Source organism: Octodon degus, unplaced genomic scaffold (assembly GCF_000260255.1).
Source record: "Octodon degus isolate 3935 unplaced genomic scaffold, OctDeg1.0 scaffold00051, whole genome shotgun sequence".
NCBI classification, from domain to species: Eukaryota; Metazoa; Chordata; class Mammalia; order Rodentia; family Octodontidae; genus Octodon; species Octodon degus.
In genome coordinates, this window is record NW_004524627.1 from 4,145,729 (window position 1) to 4,167,871 (window position 22,143).

Here is a 22,143-nt window from a genome sequence, read left to right on the forward strand (position 1 = left end):
CTCCAGTGCTTTTCACAAAAGAGAAAACAGCAGATGCTTCTCTACCATCCCCTAATGGCTCCTTGAGGACCCTAGTGTGGTTTCTAAAATCCATACTTTTCATGTTGAAGTCAGTCTAAATAGAGAACATCAGTGAGTTGCAGATACAATTCTGGGGCTGAATTTACCTGTTTAAGCCACACATTTGTTGTCATCAATTGATTCTTTTCATCCTATGAAAAATAACAAAGAAAGAGAATTAAAATGAAAGGAAGTTACACTTTTCTTTTTCACTTTGTGTTAGAAAAAGCTCTTTGAGTCTTATCCTAGTTTCAAAAGTGCAAAAGATTTTAAGAATATTTAAATGGCACATAATCCTAATATTATGGATTGTATCTAGTTGTCCTCCCAAAGCCTCATGCAGTCATTGAGGCAGGCTTCTAGAGTTTGTGACTAATTCATGATCCAATAATGGGATTAGGGGTGTGGGTGCTACACCTACCCTGGGGTGGACAGCCTGCATATAGTATAGGAAGGGAGAGAGGCTGGCTAGCTGCCACCCTGCTCCTCCCTCTGTTCTTTGCTGTTTTCTGCCACCGTGAATGGCTGCCCTCTGCCGTGTGCCATTCTTCCTTGGAGCCAGCTGAGTATGAACTGAAACCTCCACTAACTGTGAGCTAAATAAACCTTTCCTTTCTTAATTTTAGGCATTGGGTATTTTGTCCCAATAATGAGGAAATGGTAACCAAGACACCCAATATATTGTGCACAGTTTGCTTAAAAGGAGAAATGTTTATTACAACATGTAGCAATTCATTGTGGCAATATTTGTATAAGATTTTATAACCCAGAAGATATTTTAAAAATATGACATAGAAGAAAATAATACTTTGGGTTGAACCAATGGCCTACCTATGTTCCCATTTTTTTTTCATTTTTCATTTTGATACAGAATCTTGCTAAATTATTAAATTGCCCAGCTGAGCTTGAACGTTTAATCCTCTTGCTTCAGCTTCCTGCAATGCTTAGATTACAGGTAGGTGCCACTGTGCCCTGCAATATTAGCTATAGTGAAGACAAACTTTGGGTGCTTTCTTAAAAGAAATTCTGGGCTACTGAACCAACCAGAATGGATGAGTGTGTGGCACAGCAGGGAACTCGGGCCACATGGGAAGATTCTTTTGGGACTTTTGGGACCACACATCTGGACAACTCTGTTATATTCAGGGAATTTAAGTTCACTGACTTTTCCAAGAACATAACAACGGCAAAGGTTGGAGTCCAGTGTAAAAGCAGGCATTATGATGCTGAGTTCAGGAAAGAGGGAGTTGCAGGGGCAGTGGGACACTTTGCCCTTGCTCATCAGGCTCCCTGCAGGTGCTGGCATCATAGCTGCTGGGGGTGCCACAGGGAGGCCAAGAGCAGCTGAGCAGCTCTGGCTCTGCTCTCCTTCCTCACCCACTTCCCACCTATCCTGGCGCAACATCCCGTCCTTGCACCAGAGCCCACAAGAGTAGTGTTACAATGAACATTTACTCCATGACAGCTTCCCATTCTGTCTTCCCATCATTCTACCAGCTTCTTGGGGTGGATTTACTCTCATCATAAACTACCAAAAGGCCAGACATGGAGAACAGTGTCAGGCTCACACGTAAGTTATAAGAAATGTATATTATTTTAGCTCAGTGCCAAGGATTACTCACCACATCCACTAGCTGAGATATTTTCAATCCAAAATACACTTTTATGGTGTCATTAGAATTTAATACAGGGCGAACCCATTTCTGATACCCACGGAACAAGTGTCTGAGGAGGGCATCTTCATGTTCGGCAACTGAACTGAATTGTACAGCAGCTGTAAGAGTCGAGAAGGAGCCTGAGTCAGTGGGAGGACAGGGTTGCTGCTCAGCACCCACCCCCTGGGTGCACCATCTGACACCCAGCCCACTTCCAGCAGTGATCTGTCGTGTAGTCCCAGGGAGAGGGTGACCCACATACACACACACTGCACAGCCCCCTGAGGCTTCCACACAGTGCACACCAACTCTGCTTCACCAAGCTCACTCCCTATAGTGCCCACTGAGTAACACCCGAGGGCCATCTGCAGCCACCTACCTGGCCTTGACCTTGATGTCAGGCTTTATTGAAATGTCCCCTCTTTACAAAGACAGGCTCTTCAACATGCTTTTATCCTGGGTGTCCTGTATAGAGTTAGTGGGTTTGGCGTGTGTGTGTGTGTGTGTGTGTTGTCACTGTATGGATGCCATACACAGTGTATGACTTGCATGTTATCATTGATATATGTTGTCATTCTATGTATGTTAGGTGTTTGTACATTATGATCTATATTTGCATATATATGTTATTATCTGTCCTCCCCTCAAGTTTCATGACAACATGAACAAGGTCCATTATGTCTGACAACATTTACCCAGCCCCTAGGTTTGTGCCTGACCCTGGGCTGGCATGCACACTATGAACATGGAGTGGATTACAGGAGTATGCTGGGGCAACTTCTGTGCATTTGTACATTTTCATCAAACCCCTGCCTGTGCTTCTCCCTGCTCCTTTGCCTCTGTCCTTGGGACACTTTCCATGATGAAGGTCTTTCTAGCTAGTAACTAGGTGCTAATCTCAGCTCATGAACATGTGCAAGCTGAAGAAACATCCTAATACCCCATGTGTTGCCTTTGTTGTCCAGAACTGCTTTAGTTATCTAGCTTTCTTTTGGTTCTAGTTTTGTGAAGTATGCTAATGGTATTTTTTGGGGATTGCATTAATTATACAGAGCTACTGTGATAAAATCATCAGGGTACTGGCAAAACAGATGTGGGGATCCATGGAATAGACTAGAAGATGCAGAAACAACTCCAAACACATTCAAACACCTTATCTTTAAGAAAAAGGCCAAACACATTCACTGGAAGAAGGATAGCCTCATTAATAAATGGTGCAGGAAAAAATGGCTTTCTACATGCTGAATATTAAAACTACAGCCATGTCTATCGCCATGCACTAACCTAAAATCAAAATGGATCAAGTATCTAAATATTAAAACAGAAACACTAAATCTTCTGGAAGACAGAATAGACATAACTCTGGAATGCATGGATGTAGGCAAAGACTTCATGAATAAAACCCTGAAGCCATGGGAAACACTACAAAGAATCAACAACTGGGATCTTATCTATTTCTTTAAAGAGAATAAAAATGATATAGAGGGACAGAGATATAGCTCAGTGGCACAAGCGTCTGGAAGGTGCAAGGTCCTGAGTTTGATTCCCTGTACCACAAAAACATAAAGAATTTCAAAACCAAATGCTAAGAAATTAGAAATGGTTGTTATAGTGTATATTGTTATCTTCAAAACAGTTGCTCAGAGTACTAGATATAGGCATGCAAAATTGATCAAACTATTAGGCATTACTGTCCCTTTCAACAAACCAATAGAAAGTAGGAGTAGAAGGGAAATACCTGGGATGAATGGGAACTCTAATCCTAGCTTTTTGAGGAATCTCTACACTGATTTTCACAGTCGTTCTGTTATGGTAAATGAAAACTAGAAAAAGCATGAGAGAGAGATCAAAGGTGTAAAGTCACCATTTTGTATCTGTATATACAAAATAGTTAGGACAGATATGCAGCTGCTTTCTCTTAATTCAATGAGAAGAAAGATTTGTACTAATAGTGTTTAGACAGGACATCCTGTCTGCATCTTGCACTATGAATAATCACTAAGAAGACAATAATATGCAATGTATTAATTATTGTAACTGTCATGCTAACCTGTTTTGAAACTGTTATTGCTATTTGTTTCTCAATAAAATTAATTCGAAAAAAGAAAGAAAGTATAAAGTCAAAGAAGCTTTATCAAAATCCAGGGACCAACATTCTGATGCTGAGTCAAGAAAACAAATTATTGCCCCCCCCACTTCGACTTTACCTCTAGGTTGTGTACCTTTTAGGTTTCCACAGTAATCAAAACACCGTATTATCTCATTCTCAGGAATTTTACAAGAATATAAATGGTTTACATTCCCCAGACACTTTTGACCATCTGCTGGTCATGGGACATTGTGGTTTACCACTTACCTTACTTTTCAATTTGTTTTAATCTTTATGGCTTTGTTATCCTCAGTGGACTTATGGTTAGCTGAATGGGGAGGGTTAAAGGAGTGAGTTTATCTACCATTTGGGTGAACATAAGTGACTTTTACAATGGAGTTACAAAAGAAGATAGCATATCTTTTGCCCCATAAGTTGTACAAAAAATGGGCATCTGAAATGAACAGATATTTCTTAGAAGAAGAAATACAAATGTCAGTATCAATAAATATATAAAAAAATGTTCAAAATCACTGGTCATTCAAGAGATGCAAATTAAAACAACACTGAGATTCCATCTCATCCCAGAAAGAATAGTGATTATCCAGAAAACAACTAATAGCAAATAACTGCAAAGCTGTAGGGATAAAGGAATCCTTCTCTACTGTTGGTGAGAGTGTAGATTGTTGCAGGCATTGTGTAAATCAGCGTGGAGGTTTCTCAAAAATCTAAGATTAGAGGTTCCATTTGACCCAGCTATTTTCCTTCTGGGTATCTTCCCAGAATTAAAAACATCATACCATAGCATTTATAATAGCTAAATGTTGGAAGCCACCCAAACATCAAACAATGAATGGGGAAAAAAAGACACTTTTTTTTTTGTACGATAGAGTATTACTCAGCCATAAGGAAAGATAGAATTGAGGCATTCATAGCTAATTGGATGGACCTTAATCATAAATAAAAATAAATCAGACATACATGTGTAAATATCACATTATCTCTCTGGTCTAAGGAACTTAAAATATAAATAAGAACAAAAATGTATAATTGATATTGTGAAATAGGAAGAAACTGTTCAAAAGGAAAACAGAAATGGGAAAGCAGAGGAGGAAAGGGAGGAAGGGAAAGAAAAAATGAGAAAAGAAGGATAAAATGAAAACTGAATATTGTGAATGGGAAGGGGAGGAGGGTATAAAAACAGGGGATGATAATGGGAAAAAAGAGGAATCAAGATATACAGATAGATAGATAGATAGATAGATAGATAGATAGATGATAGATAGATAGATAGATAGATGTATTTGTACAGATACAAATTCCCTATAATGAATGTGGCCATCATGTATACTTCAATTGTGCCAATAAATTTTTACAAAGAAAAAAAAATCCTAATAAATGTTCTCTCAAGCTGAGGAACTGGGCACCACTGACACAAATGGCCAAGGGAAGACATGGAGAGAGGCTTTGTCTCTTGCAGGATACCCCTGCAAACCTGAAACAAGGAAACCCTTTGTTGTTTTAAAAATATAGCCCCTCCCCTGTATTCAACCCCTATCAGTATCCATGGCAACCCATTCTGCACCACCTCAGGAAATTTACTCAAGAAAGTCTTCTTCTCACTGGGAGACAAACATGAGGACCAATGACTGCATGCAAGACCTCCAAAGGTTCACCCAAGCAAACCCAGAATTGTCATTTGGATGAAAGTCACATGCACATGCATGCATGCCTGAGGTTCCCACAGGCTGCACCAAGGGGGCAGGACACAGAGGTGAGGGTTCAAGCAAGTGTACTGAAATGCAAACTTGTTGGGGTTATTTTTCCATAATTTTATTGAAAAGCAAATAGCAATGAGACAGTTTCAAATCAAATTGAAATTTGATAGTTTCAATAATTAAGACATTGCATACTCTTCCTAGTGGTTATTTGCTGTATAAGATGCACACATGATATCCTATTTACAAACAGTATTAGAACAAATCCCTCTATTCATTAAGAGAATGTAACTATATATCTATCCTAACCATTTTGAATACACAGATACAAAGTGGACATTCATCTGTATCCCCTTTTTTGTTTAGTTCTGTCATTTGAATATTATAGGTGTGTCAACTCAGCAAAATATTCTAAAAGAGTTCAGTAGTCCATAAAGGTATTGGGTCTTCTGCTTCACTGGCAATGTCAGAAATTGTTGACCTGAGTCCCCTACAGCTTAAAATAACACCATGGCTTTACTTCTTATACTTCGTTTTTATACTTTTCTGCTGGATGGTTAAGATCAAGATAAAGCAAGACCTATGCAACAAGAGTTGTAGCTTTTGGATCTGATAAGGTCAGTGAAATCCCCTCAGGATTTATCCTGAGATCCTGTACCTCAAATTGTAGACCCTTTGTCAGTGTCAGCCATGTGGATGAGTCACAGCCATTGCTTGGCCAATGTGCTCTCTGTGAAAGCTTGAGAGAATGTTTTCTCTCCATGTGACTCTCCTTAGGCACACTCTATGTCATCGATCACTTTCCTCTTTGACCCCATAATCTCCTTGATAAGAAAATTTGGGACACTACTGAGTTACGTGACGTTACAGTACAAGTTCTCAGATGTCCTGAGTCTTAATTGACTTTGGAAGGCTAGGGCCAAAATGTTGGCTTTCCTTGTGGCCCTTCTTTTTCTCTAATTTTGGTTTGCAAACTTAGGTTGTTTACCATCCAGAAGACAAGCTTATTGTTATTACCATACAACTTAGGCTGTTAAGCTGAAACTCACTATCTGTCTGCATATCAAACAACTTAGGCATAATATGGAACAGGTATTTTTCATCAAGTATTGATATGTTGAAGTTTAAGTCCCTACAGAATATGACAAAAAACATTGAAAACTTAAAATATATTTTAAAAATAGGCATAAAGAATTATATAATTCTTATGTTTACACATAAGTCCAGAAATCTAACCATATACAACATTGTTGCAGGACAGTCCTGCAACATTCCTTTTCCTGTGTCCTGCCTTCATTCACCACCTCCTTCATTTTGAACAATATACTTGAGAGACAGCACGGCAGCAACTGGCATGTCATGACAAGCAGCCCATATTCAGAAGACCAGAATGACAGGCACTCAAAGCATGAACCTGCTATTACAAATTGCCATCTTCAGTGCAGTTGCTTAGTTCACAGTTGTCTGTATATACAGCTAGTCAGGGTTAGAATCTTTCCAATTAACTGCAAGATTCAAAAATCTTCTGAAGATTCTCAGAATCATTGCCTTACCCATCTACTACATATAACAGTATGGCTTGCCCCTGTCATGTTTCCTAGCTCTTCTTCTTGCTCTCTCTTCATTGTCTAGTCCTCAAGTTCTTGTTTTCTTTTTAGTTGTACTATACCTTTCTATTTGTATTTTTTCTTTTCCGTTCTTATACTCAGGAAACTATACGATATTTACACATGTGTGTCTGGTTTATTTCACTTATGAGTATATCTTCAAGTGGCATCCACTTCAATATAAAGGCTTCGAGTTTATCATTCTTTATAGTTGAGTAATACTCCATTGAAGAAAAATACCACATCTTTTTCATCCATTCCTCAGGTGATGGGCATCTTAGTTGCTTCCAAGATTTGGTTATCACAAATTGTGCTGCTATAAACATAGGCACACATATATCACTACGATATGATGTTTTCAGATCCTCCAGGAAAATTCCCAGTAGAGGAATAGCTGGTTTAAATGAGATTTCCAGTCCAAATTTTCTAAGGCCTCTCTACACTGATTTCCATAATGGCTGCACCAGTCAACATTCCCACCAGCAGTGGAGAAGGGTACCTTTTTCCCCACAGCCTCTCCAACATTTGTTGTTGGATGATTTCTTTATGATAGCCATTCTTCCTGGGGTGAGATGATATCTCAGTGTTGTTTTAATTTGCATTTCATGGATGGCTAGTGATGTGGAGCATTTTTTCATATGTTTATTCACTTCTTTAATTTCATCCTCTGAGAAGTGTGTGTTCATCTCGGATGCCCATTTCTGGATTGGGTCTTTAAATTTTGGGGCCCTAGTGTTTTTTAGTTCTTTATAAAGAGAGCAGACCTTTGTCTGAGTACTTATTTGTCAAGATTTTTTCCAAATTTGTGGGTTGTCGTTTCACTTTGTTGGTAATTTCTTTTGACGTGCAAAAACTTCTCAATAAGAGCAGGTCCCAGTTGTTAATTCTTTCAAGTGTCTCCTGTGCGATTTGATTTTTGTTCATGAACTCTTTGCCTACCCCTATGTCTTCAAGAGTTCCTCCTACTTTCTGTTCCAGGAGATTTAGTGTTTCTGTTTTAATGTTTAGATCTTTGATCCATTTTGACTTTAGCTTAGTGCATGGTGATAGACCTGAGTCAAGTTTTCGTTTTCCAGCTTTAGTTCTTTTGGCATAATATCTTCAAATTTTCTGCACCTCTCCTAAGTAAAGGCAGGAGCAGGCAATAGGGTGGGCCTAGATATGTACATGGTTTGTGCTTTTAAAATAGCACACTATGAGGAACGACATAGACTCTCTCTAGATTCTTTAAAACTAGGGCTTCAGTACATATTTGATGAATGAGCAAATGAATAAATGAAAAGGAAAAAGTCATAATGTATGCTTGTATGACATGAGGGATGGAGGCTCACTGCTCATGGTGATGGAAATTTACAGATATGCTTGGAAAATACTCTTTGTTTTAAGAAATAAATACATTTCTGAAGAGTTGTGTGTGATTCACTTTTTGCAAATTAACTTAGATTTTAAATTAATTCTAGCAATAGGAAAACAAAACAAGCACAAATAAACAGCCCAATGTTTTACCTCAAGCTTCTAGGAAAAAAAGAGCAATTCAAGCCAAAAGCCTAAAGAAGGGAGGAAATTACAAAGATCAGAGCTGAAATTAATATTAACACAATGAAGACAAAAGAAAATAATGCAGAGAACTAATGAATTGAAGAATTGGTTCTTTGATAGAATAAATAAAATTGATAACTCCATAGACAACCTTATTAAAAAGAAAGAGAAGAAAGAAGAAGAAAGAAAGAAAGAAAGAAAGAAAGAAAGAAAGAAAGAAAGAAAGAAAGAAAGAAGAAAGAAGAAAGAAAGAAGAAAGAAAGAAAAAAGAAATTCAAATTCATGCAATAAGGAATGCAAAAGGTGAAATCACTACCATTCCTATGGAAATTCAGAAATTCATCAATACCTGTTTCAAAAATCTTTACACACCTAGGTGGAAAACAGAAGAAATAGACAAAGAATCTTTTAAACATGACTTACCAAAGCTGAATCAAAAAGATATAAAATTTTGAATAATCCAATATTAGATCATAAAATTTAAAATGTAATTAAAAATTACCAACAACAACAACAACAACAACAAAAAACCCAGGTCCTGATGGATTCACAACTGAATTCTATAAGAAACTTAGAGAAGATTTAATGCCAATACTCCTCAAACAATTTTATGAAGTTGAAAAGGGAGCAATACTCCCTAACTTACTCCTTGAGGCAAAAATTACTCTAGTACAAAAACCAGAGAAAGGCCCAACCAAAATAGACAGCTACAAGCCAATCTCCCTAATGAACATAAAGGCAAAAATCCTTAATAAAATACTAGCGAACAGAGTGCAACAAATCATCAAAAAGATTATAGACCACGATCAAGTGGGATTCATCCCAGGAATACAAGGATGGCTCAACATGCAACTCTGTTAGTGTAGTACACCATATCAACAGATTTAAAGACAAAAAACACATGATGATCTCAATATATGCAGAAAAAGGTTTTGATAAGGCCCAACACTTATTCATGGTTTTAAAAATTCTACAGAACGTTGGAATAGATGATGTTTACCTCAATCTATTTAAAGTCATCTATGACCAACCAACAGCCAACATCATACTAAGTGGACAAAACTGAAAGTGTCAATCTAAAATTAGGAATGAAACCAGGATATCAATTTTCACCACTCCTTTCCTTTTCTTTTCTTTTTAAAATGTATTTAGTACAGGGTCTACAGGGTCTCACTGCACAGACCAGCCACTTAGTGATCCTCCTGTTTTCAGCATCCAAAGCACTGGGATTACACCATGCCCACTCTCAATCACCATCTCAGCATGCCCTGGGGGGGGGGTGAGGGCAGCATGACTTTCAGTGCTGGGGATTGAACCCTGGCCCCTGTGCTCTGCCTAAGCAGGTGCTTTAATCCACTGAGCTATCTGGCAGCCCTTCACATTCCTTTGCAATATAGTTCTAGAAACATTAGTCAGAGCAATTAGGAAAGAGAGAAATAAAAGAAATAAGGATTAGAGAGGAAGAAGTGAAATTTTCATTATTCATGGGTGACATGATACTCTACGTAGAAGACTACAAAAATGACACCAAAAGACTTCTAGATTTAATAACCAAATCCAGTCAACAGTCAAAAATCAATAGCATTCCTGTATACAAACAACAAACTCACTGACAGAGAAATTGGGGAAACCACACCCTTCACAAGAGAACTCAAAAAATGGAATATTAGGAATCAATCTAAGGAAATAAAAGACCTATACACTGAAATTTAAAGTACTTTGAAAAAAGAAATTGAAGAGGATTTCAGATAATGGAAAAATATTCCTTGCTCATAGATAACAAAAAATCAACACTGTGAAAATGATCATACTCTCAAAACTGTTACACATATTTAATGAAATCCTGATTAAAATACCATTAGCATGCCTAACAGATCTGGACAACACATCTCTAAATTCACCTGGAACCACAAGAGACCTACAATGGTAAAGGCAATCTGGGGCAACAAAAGCAAGGCAGGAGGCATAACAATCTTTGACTTGAAATTATACTACAGAGTTAACGCAATAAAATGAACATGGTACTGGCAAAAAAAAAAAAAAACAAACAGATGTGGGGATCAGTGAAACCGATTAGAAGATGCAGATATAACTATACACTCAGCTACCTTATCTTTGACAAAGGGGTCAAACATGTTCACTGAAAGAAAGACAGCCTCTTTAACAAATGGTGCTGGAAAAACTGGCTTTCCATAACCTGAAGACTAAAACTTGACCCATGTCTATCACCATGCACTAAAGTAAAGTCAAAATAAATCAAAGATCTAATTATTAAAACAGAAACTCTAAATATGCTAGAAGACAAAGTAGGTAGAACTCTTGAAGACACGAAGTAGTCAGAAAGTTCGTGAACAAAAACCGCACTGCACAATGCTTCAAAGAATCAGCAACTCTGATCTCATCCTATTAAAAAGTTCTTGCACATCTAAAGAAATCAAGGACAGAGTGAAAAGACAACCCATGGAATAGAAAAACTTTTATCTAACAGTCCTTCAGACAAAAGACATATCTAGAACATATAAATAATGTTTAAAACTCAGGTCCTCCAAATTCAAAAACCCAGTATAAAAATGGGCATCTGAGATGAATGCACACTTCACAGATGAAAAAATACACATGGCAAATAAATATCTGAAAAAAAAATGCTAAACATCACTGGTCATTCAAGAAATACAAATTAAAACAACACTGAAATTCCATCTCACCCCAGAAAAAATGTCTATTATTTTTTAAAAAATCAACCAATAACAAATGCTGATGGGGTTGTGAGGAAAAAGAAATTCTTCACAGTTGGTGAGAGCATAGACTGGCACAGCCACTGTGGAAATCAGTGTGGAGATTCCTGAAAAAACTAGTATTAGAGGTTCCATTTTTCCAGAAGAACTAAAACATCATACCATAGCAATCTATGTGCACCCACATTTGTAGCAGCACAGTTTGTAATAGCTAAATCTTGAAAACAACCCAAATGCCCATCAACTAAAGAATAAATTTTTTAAATGTGGTATTTTTATACAATGCAGTATTAGTCATCTATAAAGAAAGATAAACTTGAGGCTTTTATAAGTAAATGGATGCAACTAGAGACCATACTCGTAAGTGAAATAAATCAGACCTGTGTGTTTAAACATCATATTATCTCCCTAGTGTAAGAAACTGAAAGAGTTAGATCCAAAAGATGCAACATATACTGTGAAATGAAAGGAAGCTACTCAAAAGGAAAAAAAAAAAAACTAGAATGCAGGAAAGGAGAAAAGAAGGAAGGAAAAAAATAATAAATATATAAATAGCTAATATAATTGTACTACTAATTTCTGTTTAATTTTATGTATTTGGTACCAGGTCTCACTATGCATCTTGGACTGGTAGTGATCCTCCTGTTTCAGTGCTCCCAATGCTGAGATAACATACATGCACCACCGCGCCTGTTCTTGGTGGCAGGTTTGGCATGCCTGGGGCAGGGATTGAACCAAGGTCCTTGCACTTGCCTAGGCAGCACTTAAACTACTGAGCTATCTCTGCAGCCCAGTACTACTAATTTCTGTTAGTTCATTGAGAGGAAGTGTTATTGCTTATAGTTTTTGATCAATTTTGCATGCCTACATCTTAAAACCTGAGTAACTACTTTGAAGATAACCATATGCAATATAATAACTATTGTTAATTTTCTATCATCTTGTTTTGAAATTCTGTATCTTTTTTGTTCTCTTTAAAATAAAAATAAATGAATAATAAATTAATTGGACAAGAACAAAGTTCTGAGGCTCACCTCAGTGATCCAAATGACAAATGAAGAGCTAAATTCTTTTGGAGGGGAGGGACCGCTCAGGGCAGGATGATCCCTTTGGGAAGTTTGGATTTCCCATGTTCAGTACCAGTGAAGGAGGAAACAAAAGTTAAATGATCAGGGGCTCAGACAAGCAGGAAATGACCTCCAGCATCATCTGAGTCTCTCATTGTACAGGAAAAGGCACTGCAGTAATGGGGTGATGTGACTTCCCCAGGGTCACCACGCTAATGAGTGCCAGCTATTGTCTTTTTGCACGCAGTTGTTTGAGGTCTGAGTATAGTAAATGATTCTTCGCTGTGGTTTCTCACCACATAAAATTCTTCCAACAATTCAAGTCTATTAGCACATATTCTTGTCATTGCTCTTAATGCTTTGCTATAGTTTGGGACATGAGTGCTCCCCTGCCCCCACTGCTCATGTGCTAATGTTTGGTCTTGAAGGTGGTGCTACTGGGAGGAAGTGGAACCCTCAGGAAGTAGAACCTGGGGCTGTGGAGATAGCTTAGTGGTCTAAGTGCCTGCCGAGGCAAGTGCAAAGACCCAGGTTGGATCCCAGGCATCAGGTACTGTGCTGGCCCCACCCCAGGCATGCTGAGCCAGCCATCGAAAGCTGGCATGATGGCACATGCCTGTAATTCCAGCTCTGGGGAGGCTGAAACAGGAGGATCACTATGAGTCCAAGTTGCATAGTGAGACCCTGTACCAAATACATAAAATAAAACGAAGGAGAAGAGGAAGGAGAAGGAGAAGAACCTGGAAGGAGGTCTTGAAGTCACTGAGAGCATGTGCAAGAAGAGAGCTTGGGGGCCTGGCTCTGCCTCTTCCTGATTGTTCCCTGGCTTGTGAAGGCAGTAGCTTTTCTCTGTCAGGCACTCCTGCCAGGATGTGCTGCCTTGCTGGGGGCCTCAAAGCAGTAGAGCCAGTTGAACATGAGTTGCACACTCTGAAATTCTGATCCTCTTTACTTGTTGATTATTTCAGGTATTTTGTTATAAATGCATTATTTTTAAAGCAGTAGACTGCCTGGAAGATTTTTAAAATCAATTCACAGTCACATTGGTTTGGTCTTAGGCAGATACTCAGTGGTGGTGGTGCTGGCTTTTGTCCCACTCAACTATGCCCTTGCTGTAGCTGATGTCTGGGGCACAGGACTTTGCTTGGGGCCTCTTTAGTGGGGCATCATCCTGGAGTCACATGAGCAGAGGTGAAACACACAAAGAGGTAACACTCCTGCTTCAAGTTAAGAATTCCCCACATCCCTTGAGTCCTGCCCTGTACAACACCATAAAAAACACACATTCAGTCTAGCAAGGGTGCTCATGGTCTTTTATCATCTCTGAAAAAAAAATTTGTTGTTCACCTCAATCCCTGGTCTTCCCTTTCTTCTCTTCTCCTTGATTCTCTCTCTCTCTCTCTCTCTCTCTCTCTCTCTCTCTCTCTCTCTCTCTGACAGGGTTTTGCTACACAGTTTAGGCTGGCCCTGTGCTCACCTTTATAGCCCCCAGGCTGATCTCAAACTCACAGCTATCCTCCTGTCTCTACCTCCCAACTGCTGAGATTGCAGATGTGCACCACCATGCCCAGTGTCAGGGTCAGCATGGCAGGCCTAGGGTTCCAGGCCCACGTGGCATGAGGTACGAAGGATCAAACTCAGGATCTTGTGCTTTACAGGAAGGTACTTATACCTCTGAACTATCTCCCCAAACCTTTGCCTATTTTTTTAGTCAAAATATTTCCTTTGGGCCCAGTCAGCTCCATGTGCAGAGAGCAAGAAGAGAGAAGACTGGAAAGACTGTGAGCCACGGGGAGCAGGTTCTTTGCTCAGCCCAGGCTATTTACTCCCTGCCCACAGGGCCTGAGTTGGGACAGTGTTCCAGGAAAGCATGCTGCTCTTAGTTCAGATCAGAACATAGAGTTCCTCACCAAACTTGTCACTCATTACAACAGGAATCCAGCAAATAGTTATTTAACATTCAGAGGCACTAGACTCAGAGAAATGAGTTCTGTTCCTAATTTCAAGTTTCCTGATTCTAAGCAAGGCATCTGACCTTTCCCAATAAAAATGGGGTGGAATGATTGCTAAGACCTCCAACAGCTCACTTGTCCTGTGGGTAAGGTCTTAGAGTCCATGGCCCAAGCTATAAAGTGTGGCTACTAATGCCTGATACCTGCAGATATGAAAGAGAGCTTATCTTCAAGATGTGTCATTCATGGGAGAGCTCTTCATGCAGGGCTGGATTCACCCAGCAGAGGTGAAGGCAGCTGCCAGATCAAGGAGTGAGGGGATCCCCTCCTATGGGGAGATTAGAGTGCTCTTCACCCCAGCGAGTGCAATTGGGAGTGGTTTAAATGAGTAGCTTACTGCCAGATTAATGAGGAAGTTTTCCTTTGGAACCTAGAACTTAACCTGGTCTCTTCCTTCTTGATCACTTTGCCTTTCATCGGGCTCTCAGGTCCTCTGCTATCTTCTCGCCCCAGAGCAACAACTACTTTCAAGCCAACTTTTGAAAAACTTATACCTAGGTATAAATAATTGATAAGACAATAGATGAAACTTCTCATGATTATTTATGATTTTATAGAAAGTAACATCCTTTCTTATCTTCAGCCAGGAGAGAACTGAAATGACTGAAGAATTTCAAACCTCAACAAATATAATTTTGTTTTCTTTTTTTTTTCTTGATATGTTTTGGCTTTACATTCCATTAAAAAAATATACCCAAACATGGTAGTTTCTTCCATCAACATGAGCAGTCAATCCACAGGATCAAATCAAGTAGTAAATGTTTAATGAATTCTCCTTTGCATGAGCACTTATTAAAATGACATTTCTTTTTAGCATGTCACCATGCTGAATTATTTGAGTTCAGATGACTTCCCTCCTAATTTTACCATGAGACTATTTCACCCAGTGCTCTGTCTGGCTGCCATTCTCTCTCTTTGGCAATGGTGAGATGGATTCTTTTTCCGTTGGGGATAAGAAATCTGTGGTTTGCTGCCTTTGCCAGTAACAACACTGGAAAGCCAGGTGGTAAAGCTGTTGCCATTGGCATCTTTCACATGGGCCACATCAAAAGAGCCAGAATGTCTCTCCATGTTGGTGATCACACCAATCCTTCCCACATTGGCACCTCCAGTCACCACACTCAAGTTGCTAGAGTCAAACTTAATAAAATCAGTAATCTTGCCAGTGTCCATCTGGATATGTCATTCACCTTGTTGAGGGGATCAGAGGAGTGAATGGTGTGAGTATCGTGGGTCGCCACATGTGGGATTCCTTGTTAGACCACAAGGGTCTTTCTCACTTTCCCAGGACATAATAGATGCTCACTAAAGTTTTACTGAATGAACAAACAGATGTTATCATGCATAAGTGCTGATTCTACTTTCCGGGACTAGACACAGTGAGCATGTGAATTAGCAAGATCAGAGATGTCACATAGTCACACACAACTATTCCTTTTTATTAAAGCCTGAAATATAAAAATAAAGGGATTGCAAGATCTTTGTTACAAGAGTAGTAAAATTAAGTGACTTAGAAAAGGTGTACTGTACTGGGTCTAGACATAGCCACACAGGTGAGATTACTGCAGTTTATTAAAGCTATTACAGATCCATCACACACACACACACACACACACACACACACACACACACCCCTCAGAATACATTCTGAACAGTGGGGAGCAGGTCCCAGGCTCTTCTCCAGGGCCCATTCCCTTAGAAACCCTCACTGTGCGTGGAGGATGATGTGTGCCTAAAGCATTTATGCAGATTACCCTCGCTCAGCCGAGAGGCTTTGCCTGGGAAAACCACCAATTCTTTCCCCACAAGAATGCCCTGACAGATGAAGGTGGAGGAACATCAGATATTAATAGCATGCTAAAGCATGCAAATGTTGATTTGTATTTTTCTGGTTGACAGACAATATTTTAGACTTTGCAGAGAACGAAACTACTGATATTTGGCAGTGGGTTTGATGCCCTTCACACTTAGAAATCACTTCATTTTGTGGAGTCTCTGCTGTGAAGAAAGGTTGTTTTTGAAGTGAGGGTGATGTTCAGAAGTACCTCAGCAGTCCACGGTTTATTTTGGGATGTGGGTAAATCTCTTGTAATGACCAGATGTGCTGAAAACACGACTGAGAAATAAACACAAACTGCTTACAGAATAACATTTCTTAGCATCTAGCTCCTGAATTTGGAAGGCTTCAGGTTCCATGAAAAGAGTTTCTCTGTTCCTATGTTACATATGAGGTAAAAGAACCCCAAGCCCCCAGAATCTGGCAGGTGTAGATGACCATGGTGTCAACTTTTCCGTAATTTTTTCTTTCTCTTTCTTTTATATTTTTATCTCTAGTCTCAGTCTTTCTCGTTTCTCCCTCCCTTTCTGCTTTCTCTCTCACTTTATTTGTCCTTTTATCACTAATTTCACTATTTCCAGTTGGAGAGCGTCATACAACGCATGCATACTCATAGACATCTGATATATTTTTAATTAATTGTGGTATACACATTCATTGAATGTTTATATAGGTCTATAGAATATATTGGGAAACATTAAATATTTATACATGGACATAGTAATTACTAGCAAATGTGTTATAAAAGTATTAATGTAGTCAATTCTATGTCCAATATTTGGACAATCTTCTGAATAAAAATCAGTGCACTCAGTTACACTTCCTCTGCTTTTATTTCTTCCTACCAAGCTCAAAACGATTCAAAAAGAATAACAAATGACCAAAACATAAACCTTACAGAATTCACAGATATGATTTCTTTACCAATACACAGATTTCACAGAAGTAGCCATTTGAGTCCTATTTGAAAGGTTATCCAAATATTACTGTGTTTGACCTTTTGCAGTTCTAACATGATCCACAATCTAGCTCTGCCTTCTTTGCTTAAATAATCCTGCAACTCCAGTTTAATTGAGTTCAACTTGTCTTACCTGCGGGAGTGATGCTGAGGAGAAAAGGTACCAGCATAAAATCAGTCTGCATCATGACGTCTGCTGTAGAGAGTGCCTTCCTTGTTCACCAACAGAGAACTCCGTGGTCTGGAGTCTAAATGAGCCCAGATAGTAAGCCCCCACCCCAGGCAGGGGTAGAGAGAAGCGAGCCTTCAGGGCCTCGCTGGGCTCCTCACTCCTCGGAGTGCACTTGAGCGAACTCCAGCCAGCTGTCAGGTGCCACGGGTCTAAGACACACCCCTGGGTCCTAACTCCTGACTTATTAGCCTGATCTCTGGAAAACAGCAGGAGGGGGATAGAAAGGGGACAAAGCCTGCAAATTTTGAAATCTGTGGATTCTTCTCATGGAAGAAGAGCTATATAAAGGACTATTTTTATGTTATCAATTTTTAATCTCTATTTTTAAGACTTTTTTGTACTAGGAACTGAACTCAGTACCTAAGATCTGCATAAAAGGGAAAAGCTACAATAACAATAAATAACTTTATTATCTCTGCCCCCAAGACACCCTGGAGTTCCTCATGGTGCACCTCACCAAACAGTGACGTCTACTTCCCACCTGGCCTTCATTCTCAGGGGTGACACAGGACTTTCACTACGTCCCCTGAGCCCTACAGGCCACATCATTCATGTACAGATACACTTTCAGCTGATCCACTCAGTCCTGATTAGAACTTTTGCTTACTTGTAGGAGAGGCACTCCATTTTTTTCTTTAAACTTTTTAAAAATCATTCATGTGGTACAGGATCTCACTCAGACTCATAGTGATTGACTCTCCTGTCTCAGCCTCCCCAACACTGAGATTATTGGCATGCACCACCACACAGGGCCTGCACAGCACGCAGTGCCAGGGATTGAACCCAGGCCCTTGTGCTTGCCAGGCAGGCACTTAAACAGCCGAGCTATCTTTCCAGCCTGGAGGTAATTCATTTTAAGAACATTTAGTATCTATTTTCCTAATCAATCACCACGCAGATTTGGTTTACTTCCTTCTAGCACAAAAGGGTGAGTGCGTGGGACACACACCCTCAACACAGTCAGGTGGTTATCCATTACCTACCTGTGCTTCTGTCCTTCACTAGAGCTGTTACTGTCTGGACTATGGAATTTGCCACTACTAGATAAGAGAGTATCTTGGTATGGATGTTGAGAAAAGGGGAATGCCGAGATTGTTTCATGAACCCTACGTGACAAAGGGGAATAGCACAGCTCTGTGATTTAGAGTAGGCTGGGTGACCATGAACCAGGGTATTGATGAACAAATAGACGTGGGCCTGGAAGAGGTCTCTAGGGGGACTGCACAGCTCTGACAGTTCTGACATCTGGCCAGCACAGGAGACACACTTTTCAGATTTTCAGGTAGCACAAAGAAGAGTGGCTGAACAACATTAACCTGTACACTCCCGGGCAGTCGCTGTCACCTGCTGTACACGACGGAAGCAGGTCCACAGCGGCCTTGAAAGTCTGGGGCCAGCCCATCCTAACCGCATGGATTATTGCAGTAATCTCATTTGTGTTAACTGGGACAAAATATATCTTTCTGATTTTTTTTTTCTGCAAAATTTTGAACAAAGTTAGAAACACTAAATCCATAGAGTTATCCTTGTAACTAATTTTCTTGATTTCCCGGGAAGATCACACTATGAATGAAACACTGAAAACATCTTGGTCCCCGAAGGCCAGGCACCCGATGCAGTTTGAAGCGTGAGGTCAGCAGGAGGTCGGAAGAGCGCCCGGAGGGCTGGAAGCGGGACGGTGAGAAAGGGTTGAAGGTCAAGGCGCTTGGCAAAGAAGCCTAGGGCAACGGCCTTGCTGCGCCGGAGCTGACCCACCCGCCGCCGCCCGCAGATCCAGGGCGCACCCTGAGTCCCGCGGGGCACCAAGACCGACGCCGGCGCCCGAGGGCCCCGCTGCCGCCCGCCTCCCCGCGCTGCTCCGGGACTCCTGGGCTCGCGGCGAGCCCCCACTCACACCCCCCAGCGGCCCGCGAGGGTCGGCGGTGCGGGGCTGGGGCTCCCCACGCCCTCCGGCGCCTCCCGGCTCTGGCGTGAACGCTTCCTGGGAGGGCGCCGCTTGTGTCCCCGCGCCAGACCCACCGCCCGAGCCCTCGGTGGGCTCCGCACCGTCCGCCGCCTCTGCCCGCAGGTGCCGCGGGCTCTGGCGCCCCTGAGCGGCGAGCGCGCGCACTGCAGCCCGGCGCCCCCGGGACCCACTGCTGCGCGGCCCGGAGTGTAGACCCCGCGCCCGCCGCGCAGAGCCGGCCCCTGGGTACCCTCGGAGGCTCGAGGCTGGGCCAAAGCCCGGGCTCACGCGCAGCCCCACTGCGGGAGCCCGCGTCTGGCGCCGAGGCCCGGACCAGAGCTAGCTGACTGTAAAGGCTGGTGGCTGAGGGCAAAAAGGAGGACGAGCGCCCGAGTCAGAACCCCTGCTTTTGCCCCTTCAGGGCTGCTTGGCCTGGATGAGTAACTTCTGCGCGCAGCTACACAGTCGCTCTGGGAGCTTGTCAGCCCTGGCTGCGTCCAGTCGCACCTGTTCCGAGTGGTGCGGGGCTCAGGTTACTCGCCTTCCTGGGGGGCCCAGAATTGACCCAGTTTGGAAGCCGGAAGCTGGGTGTTAGGGCATGGAACACGACACTTGCCGCTGGCAGTGCAAAAGCAAAGCAGAAGCGCGCTCAGAGCTCTCCGCTGCTGTGGGTGTGCATTTTGTGTGTGATTTTATTAGACCCAGCAGGAGGCAGATTTACGATTCCACCGCACACCTGCTGCCTGCCTGTGCCCCAAGCACACATTTGAGTAAGACCTGCCAGTGATGGGTTTCTAAAGATTACATAGCAACCATCCTAGCATGGTCCTCTGCTCCAGCCTGATGCTTTGAGAAAGGATGCCCTTTTTATCTGACTTGAGAGTAAAGAAAGTGATAGAGCAGAGCGTTCATACGTTCAAGTGTCTATTCAACTTCTCTGTGTTGATTCCTCCAGTTGCTCATGCTGCAACCAGTCTGCCACCAAGTTTTTTTACATTCTCTCTGCCTTCAAATCACATCCGGTATCTCAAAACATGACCCTTCCAACTGCTCCACTTCTGTTACCCAGATGCAGTGGTTTTCAGACTAGAGGATCATCAGACTCCTGGTGAGCTAGGAGAGTTAGCGTTAGTCAGTCTTCTGTCACTTTAACATCAACTCATCAGAAAGGTTTATTTTAGCTCAGTCTTGGAGGCTCCAACTCATTGGTTGACTCCATAGCTCTAGGCCCCCAAACAATATCCATATTGTTATCGATGTCCATATTGTTGTCAACCTTCACCACTATTCACTTCTAGAACACTATTCATGTTGCAAAAGAGTCTCTATCCTCATTCAACAGTGATTTCTGATCTTCTCTTTGCCCAGGCCTGGAGAACATCTTCTACTTTCTGAGTCTATGAAGCTGAACCCTCTGGGTACCTCAGATAAGCAGAATCTTGCATTGGTTTGTTTCTGTGGCTGGGCTTATGTCCTCAAGATCCATCTGTGCTATAGCACAGATCAAGATTTCCTTTCTTTTTAAGGTCGAATACCATTCTATTGCAGGTATGGTCACATTTTTTTGTGTGTTGTTATCCATCAATGGGATTGTGCATTACATCTACCTATTGGTTATTCTGAATAATATTGATCTGAACATGGCTACACAGATGTCACTTTGAGTCTCTGCTATTGATTATTTTCTATACTGGGAAGTGGAATTGCTCTATCTTATATGATAAATCCATTTTTCATTTTCTAAGGATACCCCATACTATTTTCCATGATAAGTGTACCCTATCAATAGTACACAACAGTTCTTATTTATCCACATCCCTACCAACAACTTTTCTGAGATTGTTGTGTTGTGTGTTGTGTTTTAATAGTTGCCATCCTAGGATATGAAGCTTTTAAGCTAAAAACTAAATAAATTTGTGTAATTTCAAAAACGTTTTTGTCAGTATATATCTACAGTACATCATAATTACATTTATCCTGGAAATATGATTGCAGTATTTTAAAACCCTTAACCCTTAAATGTCCAGTGTTCTATTTGTGAATGTTCATAACAATGGAACATAATAAATTTTTTTCTTTTCAAATTTTTGTTCCTTGAATTTTTCTATATATGAATCTCATTTAAAGTTTCAGAAAGCTACAAACTTTGACATAAAAGAATTTTAATGGGAATTTAGTGAAGGACAGAAGATAAATGCAAATTATACCAGAAATCTTGATCTTCATATGATGATGATGATGATGATGATGATGATGATGATGATGATGTATTTAGTACAGGGCCTACAGGGTCTCACTACATAGATCAGACTTGTAGTGATCCTCCTGTTTTCAGCCTCCCAAGCTTTTTATCCCAAGCTTTTTATCTGACTTGAGAGTAAAGAAAGTGATAGAGCAGAGCGTTCATACATTCATCAAGTGTCTATTCAACTTCTCTGTGTTCTTTGTGTTGATTCCTCCAGTTGCTCATGCTGCAACCAGTCTGCCACCAAGTTACATTTTCTCTGCCTTCAAATCACATCCGGTATCTCAAAACATGACCCTTCCAACTGGGATTGCAGGCATACACCACCATACCAGTCTCAGTTGCAGTTCAGGGGTGAGGCACGCTGGTGATCAAACCAGTCTCACCTGCAGTCAAACCAGTCTCAGCTGCAGTCCAGCGACACGGCATGCTGGTGATCAAACC

General features: G+C 41.0%; 1 protein-coding gene across 1 annotated transcript in view; it reads right to left on the minus strand.

Annotated features, from left to right (window-relative positions):
* The window catches only part of Chrnb3 (cholinergic receptor nicotinic beta 3 subunit), a 34,278-nt gene extending 18,623 nt beyond the window's left edge, over nucleotides 1–15,655 (minus strand). Inside the window, exons 1-3 of the mRNA XM_004633112.1 lie at nucleotides 15,463–15,655; nucleotides 1,683–1,855; nucleotides 168–212 (exon numbers count right to left, since the gene is read on the minus strand). Coding sequence (XP_004633169.1) covers nucleotides 168–212; nucleotides 1,683–1,855; nucleotides 15,463–15,655 — 411 coding nt within the window. The remainder of the gene's footprint in view (nucleotides 1–167; nucleotides 213–1,682; nucleotides 1,856–15,462) is intronic.
* Nucleotides 15,656–22,143: the final 6,488 nt, after the last annotated feature.